The following is a 19,892-nucleotide window of genomic DNA, read 5'->3' as shown; positions in this document are numbered from 1 at the left end:
TCCCTGCACATGTGGTTTACATCAGTGGAGCTGTTCTGTCAGCTGGATGGGGAGGCAAGGATTCGTCCATTTGTTTTTTGTTGTCCTGTGGTTGTGCCTCCTGAGTAATACATGTGAACACGGATTACTTTAGCAAAAGTTTTAGCAAAAGCAATCCACAGCCAGTAAAAGATGCAACAATAATAACACGCTAGAGAACTTTGTTCTTTATTACTTTCTACAGATGTGCGCAAGGACCATGCCCTCCTCAGCACAGATGATCAGCTTTTTCTGGGAGTGGGTCCGACAGCATTGCTTCTTAGTTGCCTACTTTAAATGCCTCCACCTGAAAGCAACATCAAAGACAGCATGAAAACCACCCTTCTCATTCCAAGCACATGCTGCTTAAAGTTTTAAGGGGAGACCCTGCTCTTTGGAGCCAAAAATTGGCCCAAATATTTTTTCCATCCCTTTGATCCCAATTGATGTGGATAATTTTAATCTTGATTGAGCTATCACCACAATCACTATGAATATGTTTTGAATTTTTTTTCCTCATTTTCCCAAAACATGATATTTGATGGTGGCACAGTTCTGGCATGACAATATCTCTGATTCTACTGACCCTATCGCAATAATCCTTTTTTCCTTCAGAAAGGTAGACAATCAAAGAGTAATATGCCTATAATATAAGGAATAATGTGATAAATTTTCAAGACATAATGATTTGTCCTGGGTGTTACTAAGGTTTCTTACTGTTCCATACTCTCACTTGATATGAAATTGGCTTGGAATACTATTCTTGCTGTTTTGCACTATTTGTTACTTCCAAATCATTTTTGTATGTCAGTCAGTTTAGTAAATAGCTCACCTCGAAATAAGTTGTGCAAGAAACAAAAGTAAAATTTGTAGCACATTATTTACTCTGCAAGAAAACAATCTTAAATTAGCACATTGAAATACATAAATTGAGCAAGTTTTATCAACATCTATCCAGAAATAAAAAAATTGTTTTGAAGCACAGAGTCTTCCCGGCCCCTCACCAGGTCTGACCATTTTGAGTTGATAAACTCAGTCCATACAATGTGCATTAACGATCGTGTCTGCCAAGTATTACATTCCTATGCACCACAGAAAGAGCTTAAATTTCAAATCAAATGCTGTCTGTCCATTGTCCTCGTGGCACCGTGATCCCAGCAAGAGCGTATATTGTGCAAGTGCACCTAGGTACATGGCAGTGCTGTGACGTCGTTCAATGTGACATGCGACAGACTTGTTCAAGAAAACATCAGTTATTTGTTTAATCAGTTGCTTCAATCAAAGAGAAATAATAAATCATACTAACAGTATGTCTGCGAGTTTTTGTTTTACTTCATACTGTAGAAAGACTTCTGTTTCATCTGCTTGTTCCCACATCGTGCAGTCGCGCATGCAGAGAATGTAACTATAATTTTCTACAGTGTTCCAGTGCCAAGACCATGCTCTTTCATCTTCTCATGCCTGCCTGATTGCTCCTGATTGTCACACTGATCAGGTGTTCTCGTGCTGAGTGCACAAAATCGTCCACTGCATGATACGCAACAAACGCAACAGCTCACGTGCGAGACCGACACCGGAAGTGTGCCACTCAGCAAAAACGAGAGAACTTGAAAAAAAAAGGGAGGGCCTGTGACGTATTTGTCCCGGGATCCTCCGGGTCCAGTATGGGAGAACGCAGAAAAGGAATTTCACTTGTGGAGGCTAGATGGGGCAAGTGCAGAGATTGTCTACGTTGGCAGTGATGCTCACCTCCTGAAATCATGGGTTCGCACCACTTCCAATATTTCTACCAATGGTATTAATTACCTAATCTGAGAAATTGTTGCTGTAGAACACTCTTTAGAGGGCACGTAACAACTTCCAGCATATAACCAAAATTTGCTACATGGCCTGGTGAGGAGCCTTTAAAACATGCTTGAACAGGCCTAATATACAGTTATGCACTAGGACACTGAAAGTATGTCTTTAGCACAATGACACATCTTAATGTTCCTGCAAAAATAGACAAGCATCTATGCACAGACTTACAGGAAAGCTGAATTACCAGTGGCTCACCCCCCTTTCACCTACATGGCAAGGATATGCAGAAGTTTCCTTGAACACTAATGAGAACAATCTTTTTAAAGAATGCAAGAAAATGACAACAGCTTCTACACATGGAAGGCAACGAATTCCTTTGCTAATCTGTAAGCAATAAGTATACATGATAGCACTAAGCTAATGAGCCATGTTTCGAGATCAAAAATCTTTGAACTTGGAAGTCAAGAGCACTTTCTCACAATGCAACATCTTTCTCTATTGTTGGCTATTCAACAATGCATACTTGACGTTGCTCACCAGTCACAGAAGGCAACAGAAAGGGGTCGTGAGTGACGCGGCAGTTAAAAACAACCAGCACAGAAATCTAGAATTGTACACTCAGCAACAACTTACTGTGGCAGCACAGCCAAAGCTACGTGGGCGGAGCTAGTGTGGTCCCAACGTTTTGCCAGCAGTTATAGTTTTAGTTTTGTTAGTGCAGCTCTTTTCATGAACAAGTTACTTCAAGGTCTCCTCTGATTTCATCCTTATGCAAGCGCTATTAAACTATGTGTGCACTGCGATAATGCCCTATGGCAAGAGAAAAGATATTTTTTACAGCAAAGGAGTATAGCAAGAACTGTATTTACTCGAAAATAGATCGCGCACAAATATAGGTCTATTCCTATATACAGTCGCCGAATGATTTCTCGGACTTTAAAAATTCGGACATGCTCGATTATTCGGTCTGCTTCGCAGCACCGCCATTCTCCCCACAGACCATAAAGTATAACTGCCGAAATTTCAGACACCTTGCAACCTCTCGTCTGATTTTTCAGACACTCTTTGAGCCAACTCGATTGAGAGCGCCATGCCCAGACTCTGACCGGTGCATGGTTCGACTTGCTGAACACCATTTTTGTCTTGAATGGAGCTTCCTTGCTGCCCCACGAAGTGGCTCTACTGCAAATCCCCGCTCATCATCATTGTTTCTGTCCGGTTCGATAGAGTGGCTACAGCAGTTCCGGTTTCAGCTTAGTAAGCCACGTCAAGACAATATAGCAGCCGATTTGTTTCTTCTTCGTGCACGACGTTGCGAATAGGCCACGTTTCTCGTATGTGCGACTGGTGTCGGCATGGTGGTGTTTGCTTTGTGTGCTGTGTCGAGGTTGTGGTGATCTAACGCGACATACGGAAACATCACATCAAGTGTCTAATGGCACACAATGCGCTGGGGAATGCCGGCAAACGGGTGCCAGGAGGCCTAGGATTTGTTGCCTTCCGATGTTCTCCCTATTGATGCCGAAAGTGTTATGCTGAGACCTGCGCAATGGTTGCATTGCGATTCTGGACACCGCCTCATTTGACAGTTTCACAGGTGCTGACACTGCTGTACTGACATGTGCAGAACTCGACGACGGCGAGACCATTCGTCAGGTTTCTGCTGCACCGCCGGACGACGACTACAAGTCGGCTCCGATGACTCCGAGTACAAGCAGTGACTATGCTTTCAGCCGCCTATAGTGACCATACGGCCCTCTCCGAGATTCAGGTTTATCTGATTGCGTAAACGGAACAGCGTACAATGGTACATTTACAATTTCTTCAAGCCCACTGCCGAGCCCAAATAAGTGTGTGGAAATAAAGGACGCAGAAGGAAAAGGAGTGAGATGTGTTCATGTTTGCTTGTGCACGCGGCATCACGCTTGTTAATTTAGTTCATACTGTACTGTACGGGTGCGCAGTAAGGGTGCACATTACCATCGGTGTGCGTTAGAATTGAGTAAATAAGATATTTATGATTTGCATGACTGCAGCTTCAACATATGGCATCGATATGCATAGCAGGGCATTTTGGCTTGCGGCCTTGACCCTCACAGCTCCGGTGGCGGATCTGTTCCACAGTGGAACTCCATTAACTCAGTACTTTTGCTAGCTTTGATCACAAAGAGAGGTCGATAGCTAATTATGGGTAACATTTCTGAAAAAAAAAAGAAAAGAAGAATGGTCGACCTATATTCGAGTAAATACAGTACTCTTACTAAAAAAGGTATTTTTAAAAATTTTTTTAAAAACTACGGAGCACACTGGGGCAGCACAATTAGAAGTCGCATGCAAACGAAACAAGCCATTTTATAAATTCCATGGCTTACAAGGTCGGCATTCTCAGTTGTCCATTTTCAAGAAATGAATAGATTAACTCAATTATTAAGAAAAATGGGGACCGAAGGTCACTGTTGGATACAATAACTTCGCAAGACTGTTGCGGGCCTGAGACGCCGTTGGCGTCTACGAGCAGCAGCTTTCCTAGCCCCCTTTTTGGCGCAATGGAACAAATGTTGTGCACTCTATAGTAGACCAGTGCCATGCTAAAACCCAAGTGTACAACTGACACTGCTAACATTCCAGTGCAACTGTTAAAAATTAAATTATGGGGTTTTACGTGCCAAAACCACTTTCTGATTATGAGGCACGCCGTAGTGGAGGACTCCGGAAATTTCAACCACCTGAGATTCTTTAACGTGCACCTAAACACGGGTGTTTTCGCATTTCGCCCCCATCGAAATGCGGCCGCCGTGGCCGGGATTCGATCCCGCGGCCTCGTGCTCAGCAGCCCAACACCATAGCCACTGAGCAACCAGGGCGGGTCTAGCGCAGCTGCTGATGCGTCTCGTGCTACAAGCAAAATTTTCCAAGGTGACTGCATCCTCGATGTTAGACGCAGTCATCGCAATGTGAAATCTTGAAATCTTGCTTGAAATCTTGCCAAAATGACTACATATGTGACAGTCAACGACCGAGAATACTGACCTTGCATGCCATAGAATTATGAAATGGACAGTTTCCTTTACATACAGTTTATAATCGCAGTTGGGCTTGCACAGCTAGCGGACTCACGGAAGATGGACAGGTTGCCAGCGTCAAGGTGGCTGGCCATTGAAACCAGCAATGCACTTACATTTGATGTATCAGTTGCACGCTACACAGCACTTTTCCCCCTTATCGTTTGCAGCCAACGAAACATTCTGCAACCCACTGCTGTCATGATATGCTTCTGATGGATGAATTCAGATGAGCAGTTGCTCTTGCTCGCTGCAGTTGAGCGACGCCATCTTTGTTTAAAGGGGCCCTGAACCACCCCTTGGGCTTGGTGAAATCACGTAGTCCGCCGGTAGCATACGCTGTTGTGAACATCTCAGCCAAGTTCTGCTGTCGTACGCTCTCGTTTCAAAAACCCCATGCTCCTCGCTCTTTTCTGTGTGCTCTATTTCGTCATAAAGCACACTCCAATACGCAGCTGCTATTGGTCGCTGCGCTCAGCTACACCACGGCCGCTGTGAGATGCCACCACGAGTCCAGTGGCTAAGCGCACTGCGGCTCTCTGAAGACAGCCGCGTTTGGCTTACGTTTAGGGCGGCGTAGGCACCAAATAGGAAACTTGAACTGTGCATCATGGTGACGTCTTCGCCATAGACTTCGCAGTGCAAGGCATAGGAGGAAGAAGGGGAGCACAGCTGAGGCTGTTTTTGATTGCCGATAACTCCGCTTCTGCTGAACGCACTGAAGTATTTTTTGCGGCAAAGTGGTTCTGAAATAGTCTATCTTCACTTCAAATGTATTTCTCCACTTCGATAAAAAGTGGTTCAGGGCCCCTTTAAAGGAGCAAGAAAACCAGATGCAAACAGCGCAAAGTTAAAATTAAACAGCAAAAAAAATTCCAACGATTATGATACTCTCTAATGCGAAATTTAGGCGCAGTTCTATACGTGTTTTCATTTTGCATTATACTGGCTGGTGCACCGCACTATATTGGTGCAATATAGTGCGGTGACTGCCTCGCTAATCAAGGGATCACAAGAGGCAGCACATGGGTGATGCCCGGGCGCTATTCACAGCAGCCACTGCAGACAGACCTCTGCTCATGCAGTGCGTTGTTTCCATATATGGCATCAATGTCATCATTGGTTAACAGACGACACGCGCTACTCTGGCCCCATCTTGTAGCCATTGTTGCCACAGAGCCCGTCTTGCATGACACTACACTTTTCTTCTCACGCTTCCATTATACCATCCTCCCCACTTTCCTCCTCCCACTCTTTGTTTTCACCATCTTTCATTCCCGGCTGTGCTCCACGTTCATTCTTTGATCCTTCGCTTTGCTCTAAGAAATGGAAATACAGTCAAACCTCAATATATACAACACAGATATATCGAATTATTGCATATATCGAACACTTTCTATATCACGTGGAAAATCGAATGCATTTTTAATTTTTTATTTCGAACAAGGCCGGATGTAAAATGAATATATCGAACTCCCCCGCCCCAGACCAAGTGCGCTCTGTTGACAGGAGGCGAGCTTTCCCACAACACTCTCGAAGATAGCGGCGGCGCGATGGGTGTTCCAGACTGCTGCCTACGACAGCTGCCCACATCGGTTGCGCCGAGGGCGCCATTTGAACGTAGCGGCGCACACACGCGGCGGCTTGGAGCCAGCATGGCCGCCTCTTGAGGTGGCCGTGGAGCCAGTTGGAGTGCTTTGTCGGTGCTGAGCCACACAGCATGTGCACTGAGGACTTCGTTGGCGGTGACAACAGCACCGGAACAGTGGCGGAGTTAATAGACGCGGAGATCGCGGCAGAAGTGACTGCTGAGCGGCCAAACGAAGACGCCGCCGAGGCTGATCCAGCAAGCGCTGATGTTGCCCCGCTCCCGACTGCAATTGAAGCTGTAGCTGCTTAGGCTGTTGTACGCCGCTACTGCGGCGCAATACAAGGCACTGGACTGCCTCTTGTGGGCCGTTTGGACTATGTTGAGGACGCCGTGGTCAAGCATGCGGTCACCAATATGAAGCAGGCTACGCGGCTTCAGTACTTTCAGCAAACGAAATACAGTCGCCGACCGTTTATTTGGACCTCACGGGGACTGCGGAAATGTCCGAATAAACAGGTGTCCGAAAAAGCAGATTATGAAAAAAAAAATGAAATCCTTTATTTCCACGCACTTATTCGGGCTCGGCAGTAAGCTTGAAGGAAAACGCTGTTCCGTTTACACGCAATCAGATAAGCCTGAATCTCGGAGAGGATCGTACGGTCACTATAGGCGGCTAAAGCATAGTCACTGCTTGTACATGCTCCGCATGCGACGGCAGCATAGCACATGGTGCGTCAGCTTCCGACTCGGTCATCGTCCGGCGGTGCAGCAGAAACCTGACGAATGATCTCGCCGTCGTCGAGTTCTGCGCATGTCAGTACAGCAGTGTCAGCACCTGTGAAACTGTCAATGAGACGGTGTCCAGAATCGCAATGCAACCAGTGCGCAAGTCTCGGCAGAACATTTTCCGCGTCGGTAGGGAGCACCTCCCGGCACCCGCTTGCCGGCATTCCGCAGCGCAGTCTGCGCGGGCACTGTCGGCGCCATTAGACACTTGACGAGATGTTTCCGTATGCCGCGTTGGATCACCGAAACCTCGACACAGCACACAAAGCAAACACCACCGTGCCGACAACAGTCATACAAACGAAAAAACGCGGCCTGCTCGCAGCGTCGTGTGCGAAGAAACAAATCAGCTGCTGGATTGTCTTGACGTGGCTTACTAAGCTGAAACCTGAACTGCTGCAGAGCCACTCTATCGAACTATAGGCAAAAACGATCATGATGAGCGGGCATTTCCAGTCGCGCCACTTCGTGGGGCAGCAAGGAAGCTCCGTTCAAAACAAAAATGGCGTTCAGCAAGTCGAACCATGCACCGGTCAGAGTCGGTGCGTGGTGCTCTCGACCGAGTTGGCTCAAGGAGTGTCCGAAAAATCAGACGAGAGGTTTCAAGGTGTCCGAACTTTCGGCAGTTGTTATACATTATGGTCTATGGGGAGAATGGCGGTGCCGCGAAGCTGACCGAATAATCGGGCATGTCCGAATTTTTGGAGTTCGGAAAATCGGTCGGCGACTGTAAATACTTTGTTTGAAACTTCTTGTGAGTATCTATTGCGCCACGATTGGTTCATTGATTGATTTGTGCTAGTTCTTGATGCGTTTTCTACGTGATTTTATATATCGAATTCTGGCTATATCGAACTATTTTGCGATCACCGCGCTGTTCCATATATCGAGGTTCGACTGTACTTGACGCAGCAATTTTCTTGTTACAAAAAACAAGTCCTTTAAGAAAAGAAAGGACAGATGGTATGTTTTGTTTTACACAGCGCAGTCTACAGATGCTCACGTTTGCAAATTGCATGCAGGAGTGTACTAACGAAAGTGCCCTTCGGCTGTGCTGTCTCAGAAAGTTGTCGCCAGGTGTAGGTCCACATGGCAATATTAATTCTAACGCACACTTGTTCAAACAAATGAAAAAGATAACATATACTGGAAGCACGCATACAATTAATAAATAAAAAAATAATCTGGCCGTACCTCTCTGTGATGACTGCAAGTTATGCAAGAACATTTGCAACTTGTTCAACCTCCATTACAGCCAATTAAGCACAGCACGACGGTGTGTCTATTTGGTTTTTCAGCCTGACACACTGCGCATCTCTGGAGATTAAAGCTGATTGAACAGAGCATGATGGTGCATCCATTTGGCATCATCGCTTTTGCAGCCAAACACACTACGTGTCAATGTTGTGCCAGCACAATGGTAGCGGTGCTCATCTGCTCTACTGTCACATGTATTCTGTGCCCCTTCTAAACTGACGGAGTAGCGTCGAGCATACGTACTCACTTGCCGTGCTCCAAGCCCGAGTTCGATTCCTCATAGGTGCTAGCTAATTAAAAAATTTTTAGACAACGATAGTACTGAGGCCTGATAGACAAGACTAAAGTGGGGTAAAGTAACCAAAGAAACATTTACAACACTCGCCATGAATCGAGGCGCCCCCAAAACTGTTCAAGAGCACTACTCACCATGCTGCAGTCGGCATTCCTTGAGAACCTGGTTGAAGCCATCGCACAGCGAGATGTCATGCTGGTTCTGGGCGCACTCCAGAAACTGCTTGAGCTCATACTGGCAGGGACCACTGAGCTGCTGTTGCTGCTGGTACTGCATGGGTGGTGCGGCAGCTGCAGGAGCAGCAGCAGCAGGTGCGGCCTCGGCGCTTCCCCCTCCCATGCTGCCAGTCAGGGCATGACCAATTGTGTGGCCCTGCAACAGAAATGCAATGCAGTACTGTTATCATGCTACATTACCAGACACAAGCACCAAGTTGAAAGCAATTAGGAACCTTTAGAAATAGCACACTCACAGTTTGCATATGGTAACTGCCCTCTATACCGAAGAATTCAATTCAAGTTAGGGCACTTCCTTTTTTCATCCACCTCCCCTTCATGCACATCACCAAACACCACAATATGGTCCTTGCAGGGCTGGCATGCATGAAAGCATGCAGAGCGAAGCCAACAGCGTCAAAAATATACAGATTCAGATGATGTGCTGTCAATAGATATATGGTAGATACGGCTTGGTTAGAGAACCCCACTTGGAAGTTGTGCATGAGAAGAATGAGAACTTGTACAGGGTCGTCCTTTATGAAAGGGAACACGCGAGCGCGTGGCCTGTGATCTGCAGAGGCTGCTTAGAGCGCCAGCAACAGGCAGCAAGGGGAAGCACGTCTGCTGATAGCGCCATCTCTTGGCGACCAGAATAAGCAGGCATGACTAATAGACAAGCGGCTGTGACTGCCTTCCACACCAGGTGGATGCACAACAAGCGGGACCTGCAACCGGACGCTGCTAGCAAATCGCACTTGGTCAACACCACCTAGACTTGGTACGGTAGCACAATGGTAGCTTGCAAGGACCAACGTATGCCTGCTAGCTAATAGGCAGTCCCAGCGTATTTCAATGCGTAAGAATTCTTTGGCTAGTACCGAAGCAAGATCTGTCCGCCAAGCGAAAAGTATAATGCCTTGTATCTGCACAAAAATGCGCAATGTGCGAACTTTCGACATTTAATTATCATAATAATGTAGATGTAGATTATTGGTAGCTTTGTAAGCGATGAGGAACAATTGAAAAAAAATTGATTAGAGAAAATAACCCTAGAGATACATAGGGTCCACAGAAAATGCATGGAGAAGCCAACTTAGAGGTAGGCCAACATAAATTTGGGAGTGGGCCAATTTAAATTTTGGGATGAGCCAACTTAAGATTTGAGGATGTGCCAACTTGACATTTGGACAAATTTGGAGGTGGGCCAACTTGAAACTTGGGTGTAGGTCAATATAAATTTGGCGGTGGGACAACTTATATTTTGGGGTGGGCCAGCCTAAAATTTGGTGGTGGAACAACTTGAAATTTTTGGGGTGGGCCAACTTAAGTTTGGTGGTGGGCCAACTTATATTTGGGGGTATGCTTATGCACGCTTTGACAACTCCAGTAGAGTTCCTACGTACTTTTCTTTTGCAGTACGGAGCCCTGGCTGCCCACTCCCCCCCCCCCCCCCCATAGCATGAATGAACCTCACCAGATTTGTAGCGGTTTAGGACAGAAATGCACTAAAATAAAACTTCAGCTTAGGTAAATAAACATATTTTATTTATTATTCAGGCTTAGTTATTTCTATAATGATGGCATTTGGCTAATTAATTCATTAACCTTAGCTAAAGTTATGGCGAAGGTGTTTATATCTGTAATTATTAATATTACTTATTTAGGTCTAACTATTCTCAAGAAACCCTTAATTCTTGATAAGGCTCTGTTGATTTAGCCTTAGTAACTTTTTATGTCTAATAATTTTGCACAAGTTGATTTTAATGAGCCTCAATATTCCTAATTACCCTCCAATAATCGCCGTTACATTTAACTATTTATATTGTAACTAATCTTATACGTCTTTATTAACTTTACTTACAATTATACCTCTCAGTACTCACTATATATAGTCGAAATCATGTCTCATTAGTCATAGGTATTCATAAGGCATTCTCATATACACCTTCGTAGGACATCATGTATACCTATGCATGCAGTGCATCGTGTCACGCGTTACAGACAGAGAAATGGACGGACAAAGTTCCGAGGGAAGAAGCCCTAGAATGCTTACGCATTAACACAGCCGCTCAATGGAAACGCACTTGGTGCGGTCCGTCGCGTCGCGCCGGTTTTACTGGGCGAGGGCGTGATGCGAGAGTTTACAGTTTCCGCCGTCGGGGCGCCACTGCTCCGGGACGCTTTGCAGGCGGAAGAGCGCCCGAGCGCCGCAGAGTCAGTGGGTCTCACGCGTCGCAACGTTTTTTTTTATGATATACGACTGCCCTATTGGATCTGCGCACGTGTGTGATCGTGTATGGTGTGAACAGACGTTAGCACAGACAGTGCCAGGCCGCACAACTCCTGTGTGCCGCTGTGCAGCACCAACGCAAGGAAAGATCCGATGATCCGATATCATGAATTTCCGTGCGATCCTCAACGGCGGGCAGCATGGTAGAAGAACATGGTTTTGCCATGTTTGGCGAAAAAAGCCGTTAAACTTCCCATTCAGGATGGTGAAACTAGTCTTGCCAGCTGCCATCTCATCTGCAGCCAGTGAGCTCTCGAGTGAGCTCTAATTCATCACTATGTGGAGTGAGCTACTAGCTGACATAGATTTAGCACCAATTGCATACCTGGCCGGCTACGTTGCACGTTCATATGTGAGGAAAAGGTACAATTGTTTTACAAGGTAAAAAAATTGGATTAGGCGTGCATTCTTTTGTCCTTTCTTTAAGCAACTAATTCACAGACACACACAATTTATTTATATATATATATATTTGTGTGTGTGTGTTGAAATATATCTGGTTGATTTCATTACGAATATAATAGATATGTTCTTTTAGTACCATTTTTCAAGCTAAATTGTTATGCTCGTCTTCAGGTGGCTTGTAATTCCTGCAAACTCCTTTTTCAAGCAGCGAGGCCAGCTGCAGCAATTTATAGATTGATCCGCAACGTTGATGATGGATGGCTAAGGTACCCAGTTGGCCTGTGTACGCTTGTATGCACCTTCGTCACCAAGGTCATTAAGTGCTCAGACGCGAGACGAACCAGCAGGCTATGCAACACCTTGATGTCAGCACTACTTCCTCATTTCACACAATGTCCGACGCTGACTTGTGAAAAAGAGGATCACAACCAAGCTGAGGACCTCTGCAGAGTATTTTTGAGCAAGCTCATAAGACCATTGTTGACGAACTGGGCTAGCAGCCTGAATTCGACAGTGGAAAAAAATTTGCTTACACATAAACCTCTCTCGATGAAAGTTCTGCACTTGTAACGCTTTCAGATTATGTGTACATGAACTTTGAAATGAAAAGAAAAACAGGACTCAACCTACTGACTTCTGGATTTATTGTTTTCTTTCCGACCATTGATGTAGGCTAGTAGTGCCCATTTGCAAAATATTTCCCGCATATACCCGCGAACCGACTGAACTATAATGCAGTACATTTCTGCATGTCCAGAAACGTAAAACAGCGTTAATCATCGGCTCTAATTGTGGACCAGACTGATCAGAGTTCGGACTTCTTAAAACGAGCATTTTTATGCTAACCAACTAATTATATGCAACAAGTTGATATAGCGGATAACCGGCTTCGTGTGTGTCGAACGCTCGAAGAATCGCACCTAACCAAGGTGACTTCCGACACAAACTGTCGCTGACAGCTGTAGTGATGCTGACGTACTGCTATCAGTAGCAAATCGCCAGTTGACATTGCCATTCATATATTGTGAAACACCGCTACACAGCTCTTTATCGGAACAAATCAAGCGCTGACCGCGCGCCACGGCGGGCGAAGAGCACGGCTCTCCACCCGCAACTGTCCCGGAGCAGTGGTGCTGCGGCGGTGCCGATGGGAACTAGGCGCGTCACGCCTCTCTCGGCCGACGCGACGGGCCGCACCAAGTGCGTTCCATTGAGCGGCCGTGGCATTGATATAGGTACGTCAGGAGTACCTAATAACTACCGGGCTTATGTTGCTGCTTCAACATTTTCAGTGCGCTTGCGCGGTTTGCTAGCAGCACACGTTGCGCTGCAGGCCCCGCTCTTTGCGCAATAGTCATGCGAGGAGGGGGATTCCAGCTAATTCTAGCAGGCGCTTGCCTATCGGCCATGCCTGGTTATTCTAGCCGCCAACAGATGATGCCACAATCAGACGTGCTTCCCTTTGCTGCCTGTTGGTGGCGCTGTAAGCAGCCTCCGCAGAGCACGGGCCACGCGCTCGCGTGTTCCCTTTCATAAAGGACGACCCTGTACGTGTCAGACCTAGCACAAGATGTTAGTGAATTGGAGTGATGGTGACCTGCACGCCATCTGGAGAGGGGCGTTATGTATAGCAAAGAATCTACGGTTATTGCACGGTTACTTAGTAAGAGCACAAAATGTTGGAAGTATTTTGTCTCCTTACTGGCGGAATTTTTTAGTGTTTTGATGAAGGACAAGTATGGACAAGGAAATTCTGGTTCTGGTCTGACAAAGGTAACTAAGCTAAACGAAGAGAATTTCTGAAGTTTGTAGCACAAAAGAACAATTTACCGAGAGCAGAGCAACACATCAGCAATGTGCAGGTTCCAAGAAAAGTTGGCAGATTCTACACCTACGCATTTCAAGCTGTCAACCTGCTCTGGACACAAAACTCTAATTTTGTACACATGTAGCAGAAGGATTTTTTTTTGGTTAAGTGTGTGTGAAGACAGCTTTCTCAGTGTTCACAGACTTGACCCATTGTTCGTACACCCTAATATATTATGCAACCTTAATTAGCATTCACACTTACCTTTAACACAAGTAGTTCCGTGAGATGCAACACAATCACCTGCAATCTTTGTACTTAAGGCATAACAAATGTGAAGACGAAAGAGCATGTCAATCTGATTGCCACTATCTAATCATTAGACAAATAAAAGTGGAATCCCCTTTTATGAAGTCACGTAAACAAGTTGCTAGCGCACACTTTTATTCCAAGAATTAATGCGAGTCACAACAATAGGTTCAAATAGGAGCATGTGGAGGGTTCCATGCATGTGCAGTATCTCTGATAGATATAGAGATATATCTCTGATGATATATAGTCCTCTAAGCTGCTAGGGTAAACTGAAACCTTGCAAAGCAACAAAAATCCAATGCTGTGGTTTAAGCATGGCAGAGGTGCAGCTACCAGGCATTAGCTTATTTGGGAAAAGCAGACTAGTGGTCCCTCCTCCTCATCCTTCCAACCCCACAGCACACTCATTGCTTGGCCATCGCTCAGGCTAAGTGCGGTTTCCCCCTAGTGAGCAGGGACACAGGCTGCAACGTGCACTCCCAGCCCCAGACACCACCGGGTTGGAGCCAACAGGGCACTCCACTTCAGTACCCCTGCACAGTGGTCATCACTGCGGCGGCCTCACAAATAGTGCGCAATAGTGCTTGTTGCAAAATCTTCGCATCAAGCAGAAGGTTTGTTCCCTTCTCAAAATGACTTGCACCACAAATCTTGTAGCATGAAACCAGTTAACAGGATAAGGGAGTTTCCTGTGAAGCTGAACATGACAAGCCAGAACACAAGCAAGAAGTCAGAGTGGTCAAAGGCTTAAGAAGTAGGTCGAATCGGACTAGTTGGTACAATTTCATGTCGCGAACACTTCTAGCATATTTCGAATTTCTAGATCTAGAAGCCCTTTTCCAGAGCTTGTGGTATTCTTTAGTTTGCACTGTGTTACGGATATGAATCCATAACAATTGGCTAATTCAACATATCTTTAGGCTTAATTTCTAGTTATAATAGCTCTTTTCCAGTGCTTATGTTGTCACTTTTGTGTGCCTTCTCTTTACCCTGCTTAGTTTGTGCTGTTTTAGGGAAATCACCAAAGGCAGTGAGAATGCTGCCATGCTGTTTATTTCATTTGTTTATGAAAGCAGTTTCCAGCACAAGTTCAGGTGGTGCAGATTTATCCCAAATGCACTGACATATGTGCAAGTGTGGATCAGTATATACACTTTAGTTAGGTACTCTGGCTTAGGCACTGCTGTCTCCTTGACCTGAAAAGTTTGTCAATTAGCTCTCATGGGAATTTTTGCACTTCTAGCCTACTGCCATTGTGCTCTACAAGTCTGCTAGAGTTTCATGTAACCTCACCGTAGTTAGCCAATGCCGACAGTATCTAGTATTGGACCACTGCTAAGGCTGACGAAATTTTTAAGTGCCAGATGTTATACTAGTTGCGCACAGGCACTGTTAAACAGTTTACAGACACTCCGGATAGATGTCCTTGGAGCGTTCCCACCATTACGACAGACATGCTTCAAAAGACACCATCTGCAAGCTCCTGTACACACATCTGCAGTACTTCACCGGCTGAAATAAGTTATCTGGAATGCAGCAGCACCAAGCTTGCACATTTCACAATTGAGGACCGCGTTGCACAGTTACAGGCAGGGTCAAAACATTATAGGATGTGGTATCCTAGAAAAAGACTATTTCCTGAGCCTGCACACACAGCTTGGATTTCATATGTGCTACATGACCAGCATAATGTTGTACTGTTTTAATAGACTACAAGCTAAACCTGAGGTGACAGACTTCTTGCAGGACCTACATCCTGCAAACTTTCGAAGCTGCCTGTGCACTTCTACACTCTCCACCAATATCGAAAGAAACACCAGATTTGTGCTCAAAGGTGGCAATTCTCCTTGTGTGCTTGTAACCCGGAAAAGTCCCACAGATTTTTCAACAGAAGAAAACATAACAAATAGGAATGAATGAGGTTCTGACTTGCACGTTTGCAAGAATCACTGTGGTACTAGCCCAGATGAAGTGTTCCCTTTCATATTGACGGAGAGAGTACACAGGATAGCTGGGGTTGTGATGCGGATCATCACGAAGCAGTGCAGCTGCTATAATGTACACGTGAACCAAAGAAAGTTTACTGAGAATCGCTAAACACTAACATATTGACACGTGTATTTATATTTATCGGGCGACCAGGTTTCACCGCCTAACAAATCTTATCGCGCAGCGCGGGACGCGCTTGCATGTATCCGAAGTTTCTGGAAAGTTATCGATGCTTCTATCCGCGTGTCTGTTGTCGCCGAACCTTGTGTTATCAGATTTCATCGCGTGACATGAATGGTGTAGAACTTTGTGGAAGACACGCGGGTCCCATCAGGTAATCTGGAACATTCGACGACTGATCTATAAAAGCCGACGCGCTTGACCCGCTGATCAGTTTTTTCCGACGATCGCCGACCGTGTTCGCCGCTATCGTTGTTCTATAAGTGTAGCCTGTTTTTGTGGGCACAGGTTCGCCCAATAAAAGTTAGTTTTCTCGTTCACAGTATTGCTACTGTGTTATTGCTTCTTTCTTCACCGTCACTACCAAGTGACAATATGAATGGCAGAGAAAAACCCACCACTGCAGAGCCAACGGCAACTCCAGCTGCTGTGGTAGCCATCTGAGCAAACATGCCAGGCTGCTGTGGCTGGGACATCATAGGTGCTGGTGGGTGCGCTTGGGTTGGCACTGGCTGCGTTGGCGTAGCTGCTGCCTTAACTGGGGCCGGCGCAGCTGCTGCGCGGCGTGGTGGCGGAGGTGCAGGGGCACGCCTCATCCTGCAAGCAGCAGAAAGCATGTTACTTGTTGACAAAAATACTACTGCACACAAGAGTAAGAAAATCAAAACAGAGTGGGAAGAGAGAAGAAAATGCAATAAGGCTTTACTACTACCGAAGTGGATGGTATGCAAAGAACTTGGACAGAGTACACAGTGCCACTTGCTCACATTTCTGTCATGTCTGTTGGTTGTATGTAAGTTGTAATTCACAGCATTTTCAGACACAATTTACTTTTAAAACTTTATATAGTTCAATAAGGCACCTCCACTTGGTGGACAGCCTAGCAGAACGAGGATATATGCTGCACGTCAGCACACGTCTGAGTGCGCTGGACATACGTCGCTTGTGGTGGTGGTGCTTGTGTAAAGTCATCAGATATCAGTGGTGGTACTTGTCTAATGTCCACATCAGTTCCGATGTACATCCACTTTCACAGGGTGGAATGGAGGTGTATTTTTTCCCTTCTATTTTTCTTTATTTCCATGCTCTTTAAATTGCCAGGAAATGTCCCCATAATACATACTCTGCTTCCTTTTTCAGTTGCAGAATGGAACAGCCTTTCCCGTGACACCATCATAGTCAACTGCCCAAATGATATTTCAAGAGTTTTAACTGATCACTTGTCATCCTAAGCCACCTGGCAAATGTCTTTACACCATTATTCTGTAATTCCACTCTTTGTGTAATACCCGCTGAAGGGGTTTTTAAGGTAATAAACTGAACTTTCGTGCAGAATAGTTGGGCCTGCAATGAAATTTTAACATGCCTGCACCTGTATCATAAACGAAGTCACTGCTATAACCACTAAACAGACTTTTTTTGTGTGTGTGTCAACTTGACTTGAAGTCAAGCCTGGAGCTCAACAACCAACAATGCTGCTAAAACTGCATGACTGCACATATCAAACATGCTAAGTCTCAGCGTTCAACCTGGTGGCTGCTGACTACGCTAGCTGCTTTCACTGCAAACAACATCCTGTTAACTTAGGAAGTTTCATGAATAAAGAGTTTGCTATCAATGCACTAATGCTTTATTTGTCCGCATGTTAACACTGCTATGTGACATCTTAAATAAGTGGCTTATCACTACATGTACTGCCATCTTCACCTCCCAGTCACTCAACTGGGAGGTGAGGATGACAAATCAACTTATGTACAATCACGTACAATGTACTCATGTTACAGCATGAGCACATTTCAGTATCTTATATCAATGTGACGTTACCAAACACCGGCATTGACGAACCAGTCACACACAATCTCCCAATATTTAGGAGGGTCGAACACACAATGACCACACCATCAACCATAAAGCTATCGACATGCTGGACTCGCACACCCCAAATTTGTGTACCGGCAGTCAAACGCCCTGGTCTATAAGCACAGACACCAATTTTTTACCAAGTGACACTAGCACAATGAATATCAAAAAGAGATCCAAGCTTCCACTCTGCTTTAGTGACTAGTTTTCGTGTTGACAGGCCCTTTTTTTGTATTGGATAAGACCACAAAACCTGCTGCGTTGACTCTTTACTACCCTTTGAACTAATATAACGAGATTTAGCATCGCGACATAACTCACAGACTGACTCCCATGGGGGATGCTGCATTAAAAGGCTCAGAGTTAATTTTGACGACTTGAGAGTGTTTAATGCGCACTGTATGCAAGTGTGTTTTGCATTCACTGCTCTTCGGCCATCACAAACCAGGACTGAAACTTCATAGCGACTGAGCCATTCTGGCGAGTGTCACTTTCAAACACAATATAAGGACTGCTTTTCTCACCAATGATAAAACAGTGCCTAAGGGAGGCTATCAGAAATATCACTTACCGAGGAGCTGGTATGAAAATTTCAAGTGGCATCAAGACCAGTCGTTATTCATTTTTTTCCCTTTCTCTTTCTAGCTTAAAGTTTTGGATAACACTGAGAATGTCTTGTAAGGTATCTAAGGGCTGTAATCTACAAACTACCTTAACTTCACTATGCTCTCTGGTGTCCCAAACCATAAACAGTGGCAAAGTTAACCAGAATTGCATCATCTGCTTTCCAAGTTTGACCTTGGGACAGGTTACGGCAGGCCCACCATGTTACCTTGACCTTACTGTCGTTTTGCGTCAAATATCATTAAACATGTGCAGAGAGAAACAAGAGATGAAGGTACTGGCGGCCGAGTTGGTTTAGTGTACTCGTACACGGACTTCGTTCACGATTTACGAGTGGTTCTGCATCACGTACCAAATTAACGCCGCCGTTTCAACGCGTAGTGCATTCCATTTCGTCATAGATTACGCAACATCACAGGCAGATGACTGCATCTTGCGTTTCTGCGACGCAGTGCGCCCACAGTGAAATGCGTGTCAACTAGTCTTACATACAGTTTAAATAGTAAGCAAAAACCTAATGCTAAATACCTACGAGGTTTCTTGACAAGGCTGTGAGGCGAGTTGCATTGGTAGTAAGGAAAATTCATTCATTCACTTCTGCCGCCACGTTACTCGTGACGGAACTAGAAGATCCGCACTTCTGCAACCGCCAGGAAGCACAATCGCGACATGCGCACGAAAATATGCTCACAGTAATTCATACTAACGAAGTAACAGAAATGAGCCTCAAATCTAGAGTTCTTTTAGGATCTGCAGGTGAAATTACTGGTATTTCGCAATCAGCTCACGAACCGAAGTACAGCAACGACGCAATAGGCGGAAAACACCGCCGTTGTGATACGAACACCGCTCCACAAGTAGCCACAACTAAAAGCGTCATCAGGCAGTACGAGAAAATTAAATATGGATAGACGATTTAGCACGGAATGTCCAACTAGACACGCGGCCGAGTTGCCGAAGGCGCGTTGTCGGCAACCGCTAGTCTTTTCCAACAAAAACTATAATACTTCAGGTACGTACGGTGCAGATGGAGCCCTCCTTTGACGAGGCATCTTCTTATTTGCTAATTACTAACAGAAAGGTACTGAAAACTCGCAAAGGACAACGAAAATTGTCGCACAAGACCGACGACCGTCAGTTCAAGGGCACAGTTTCTCGAAAAACCTAAAAGACTGCGATGATGATAGGCGTGGGAAATGATGGGATGATGTGCTAAATGTTAACTGGACCATTTTTCTGCTAAGCCAACAATTTGTTAAAATATATTTTACGTATTTATTGCACGTTGTTTAAAAATTGCGTGTGTTTCGACTCATAAAAGAATAATGTCTTTTTAGCATTTGTTTAACTTAACGTTTTGCTAGCGCCACAATTGCACAGTGGACGTTTTAGAAAAAC

The 19,892-nt window shown here is 45.3% G+C and overlaps 1 protein-coding gene across 1 annotated transcript; it reads right to left on the bottom strand.

The window, feature by feature from the left end:
- Nucleotides 1-183: 183 nt before the first annotated feature.
- On the bottom strand, nucleotides 184-19,676 carry Chchd2 (Coiled-coil-helix-coiled-coil-helix domain containing 2). The gene is made up of 4 exons (XM_065435588.1): nucleotides 19,515-19,676; nucleotides 16,409-16,607; nucleotides 8,944-9,181; nucleotides 184-325 (listed from the first exon to the last, which is right to left on the bottom strand). Exons 1-4 carry the CDS (start codon nucleotides 19,544-19,546, stop codon nucleotides 312-314), a joined length of 483 nt encoding a protein of 160 aa, XP_065291660.1. The 5' UTR covers nucleotides 19,547-19,676; the 3' UTR covers nucleotides 184-311.
- Between the last annotated feature and the right edge of the window lie 216 nt (nucleotides 19,677-19,892).

Source organism: Dermacentor albipictus, chromosome 2, assembly GCF_038994185.2.
Source record: "Dermacentor albipictus isolate Rhodes 1998 colony chromosome 2, USDA_Dalb.pri_finalv2, whole genome shotgun sequence".
NCBI classification, from domain to species: Eukaryota; Metazoa; Arthropoda; class Arachnida; order Ixodida; family Ixodidae; genus Dermacentor; species Dermacentor albipictus.
This window is presented reverse-complemented; position numbering and strand designations above follow the sequence as displayed.

Bases quoted from the DNA above. Each gene is read 5' to 3' on its own strand.
- Chchd2 (XM_065435588.1), bottom strand. From the start codon at position 19,546: ATGCCTCGTCAAAGGAGGGCTCCATCTGCACC. The intron at 16,608-19,514 runs GTACGTACCTGA...TGCTGCTTGCAG, and splicing joins AGGAGGGCTCCATCTGCACC to GATGAGGCGTGCCCCTGCAC. The intron at 9,182-16,408 runs GTGGGTTTTTCT...TTTCTGTTGCAG, and splicing joins TTGCCGTTGGCTCTGCAGTG to GGCCACACAATTGGTCATGC.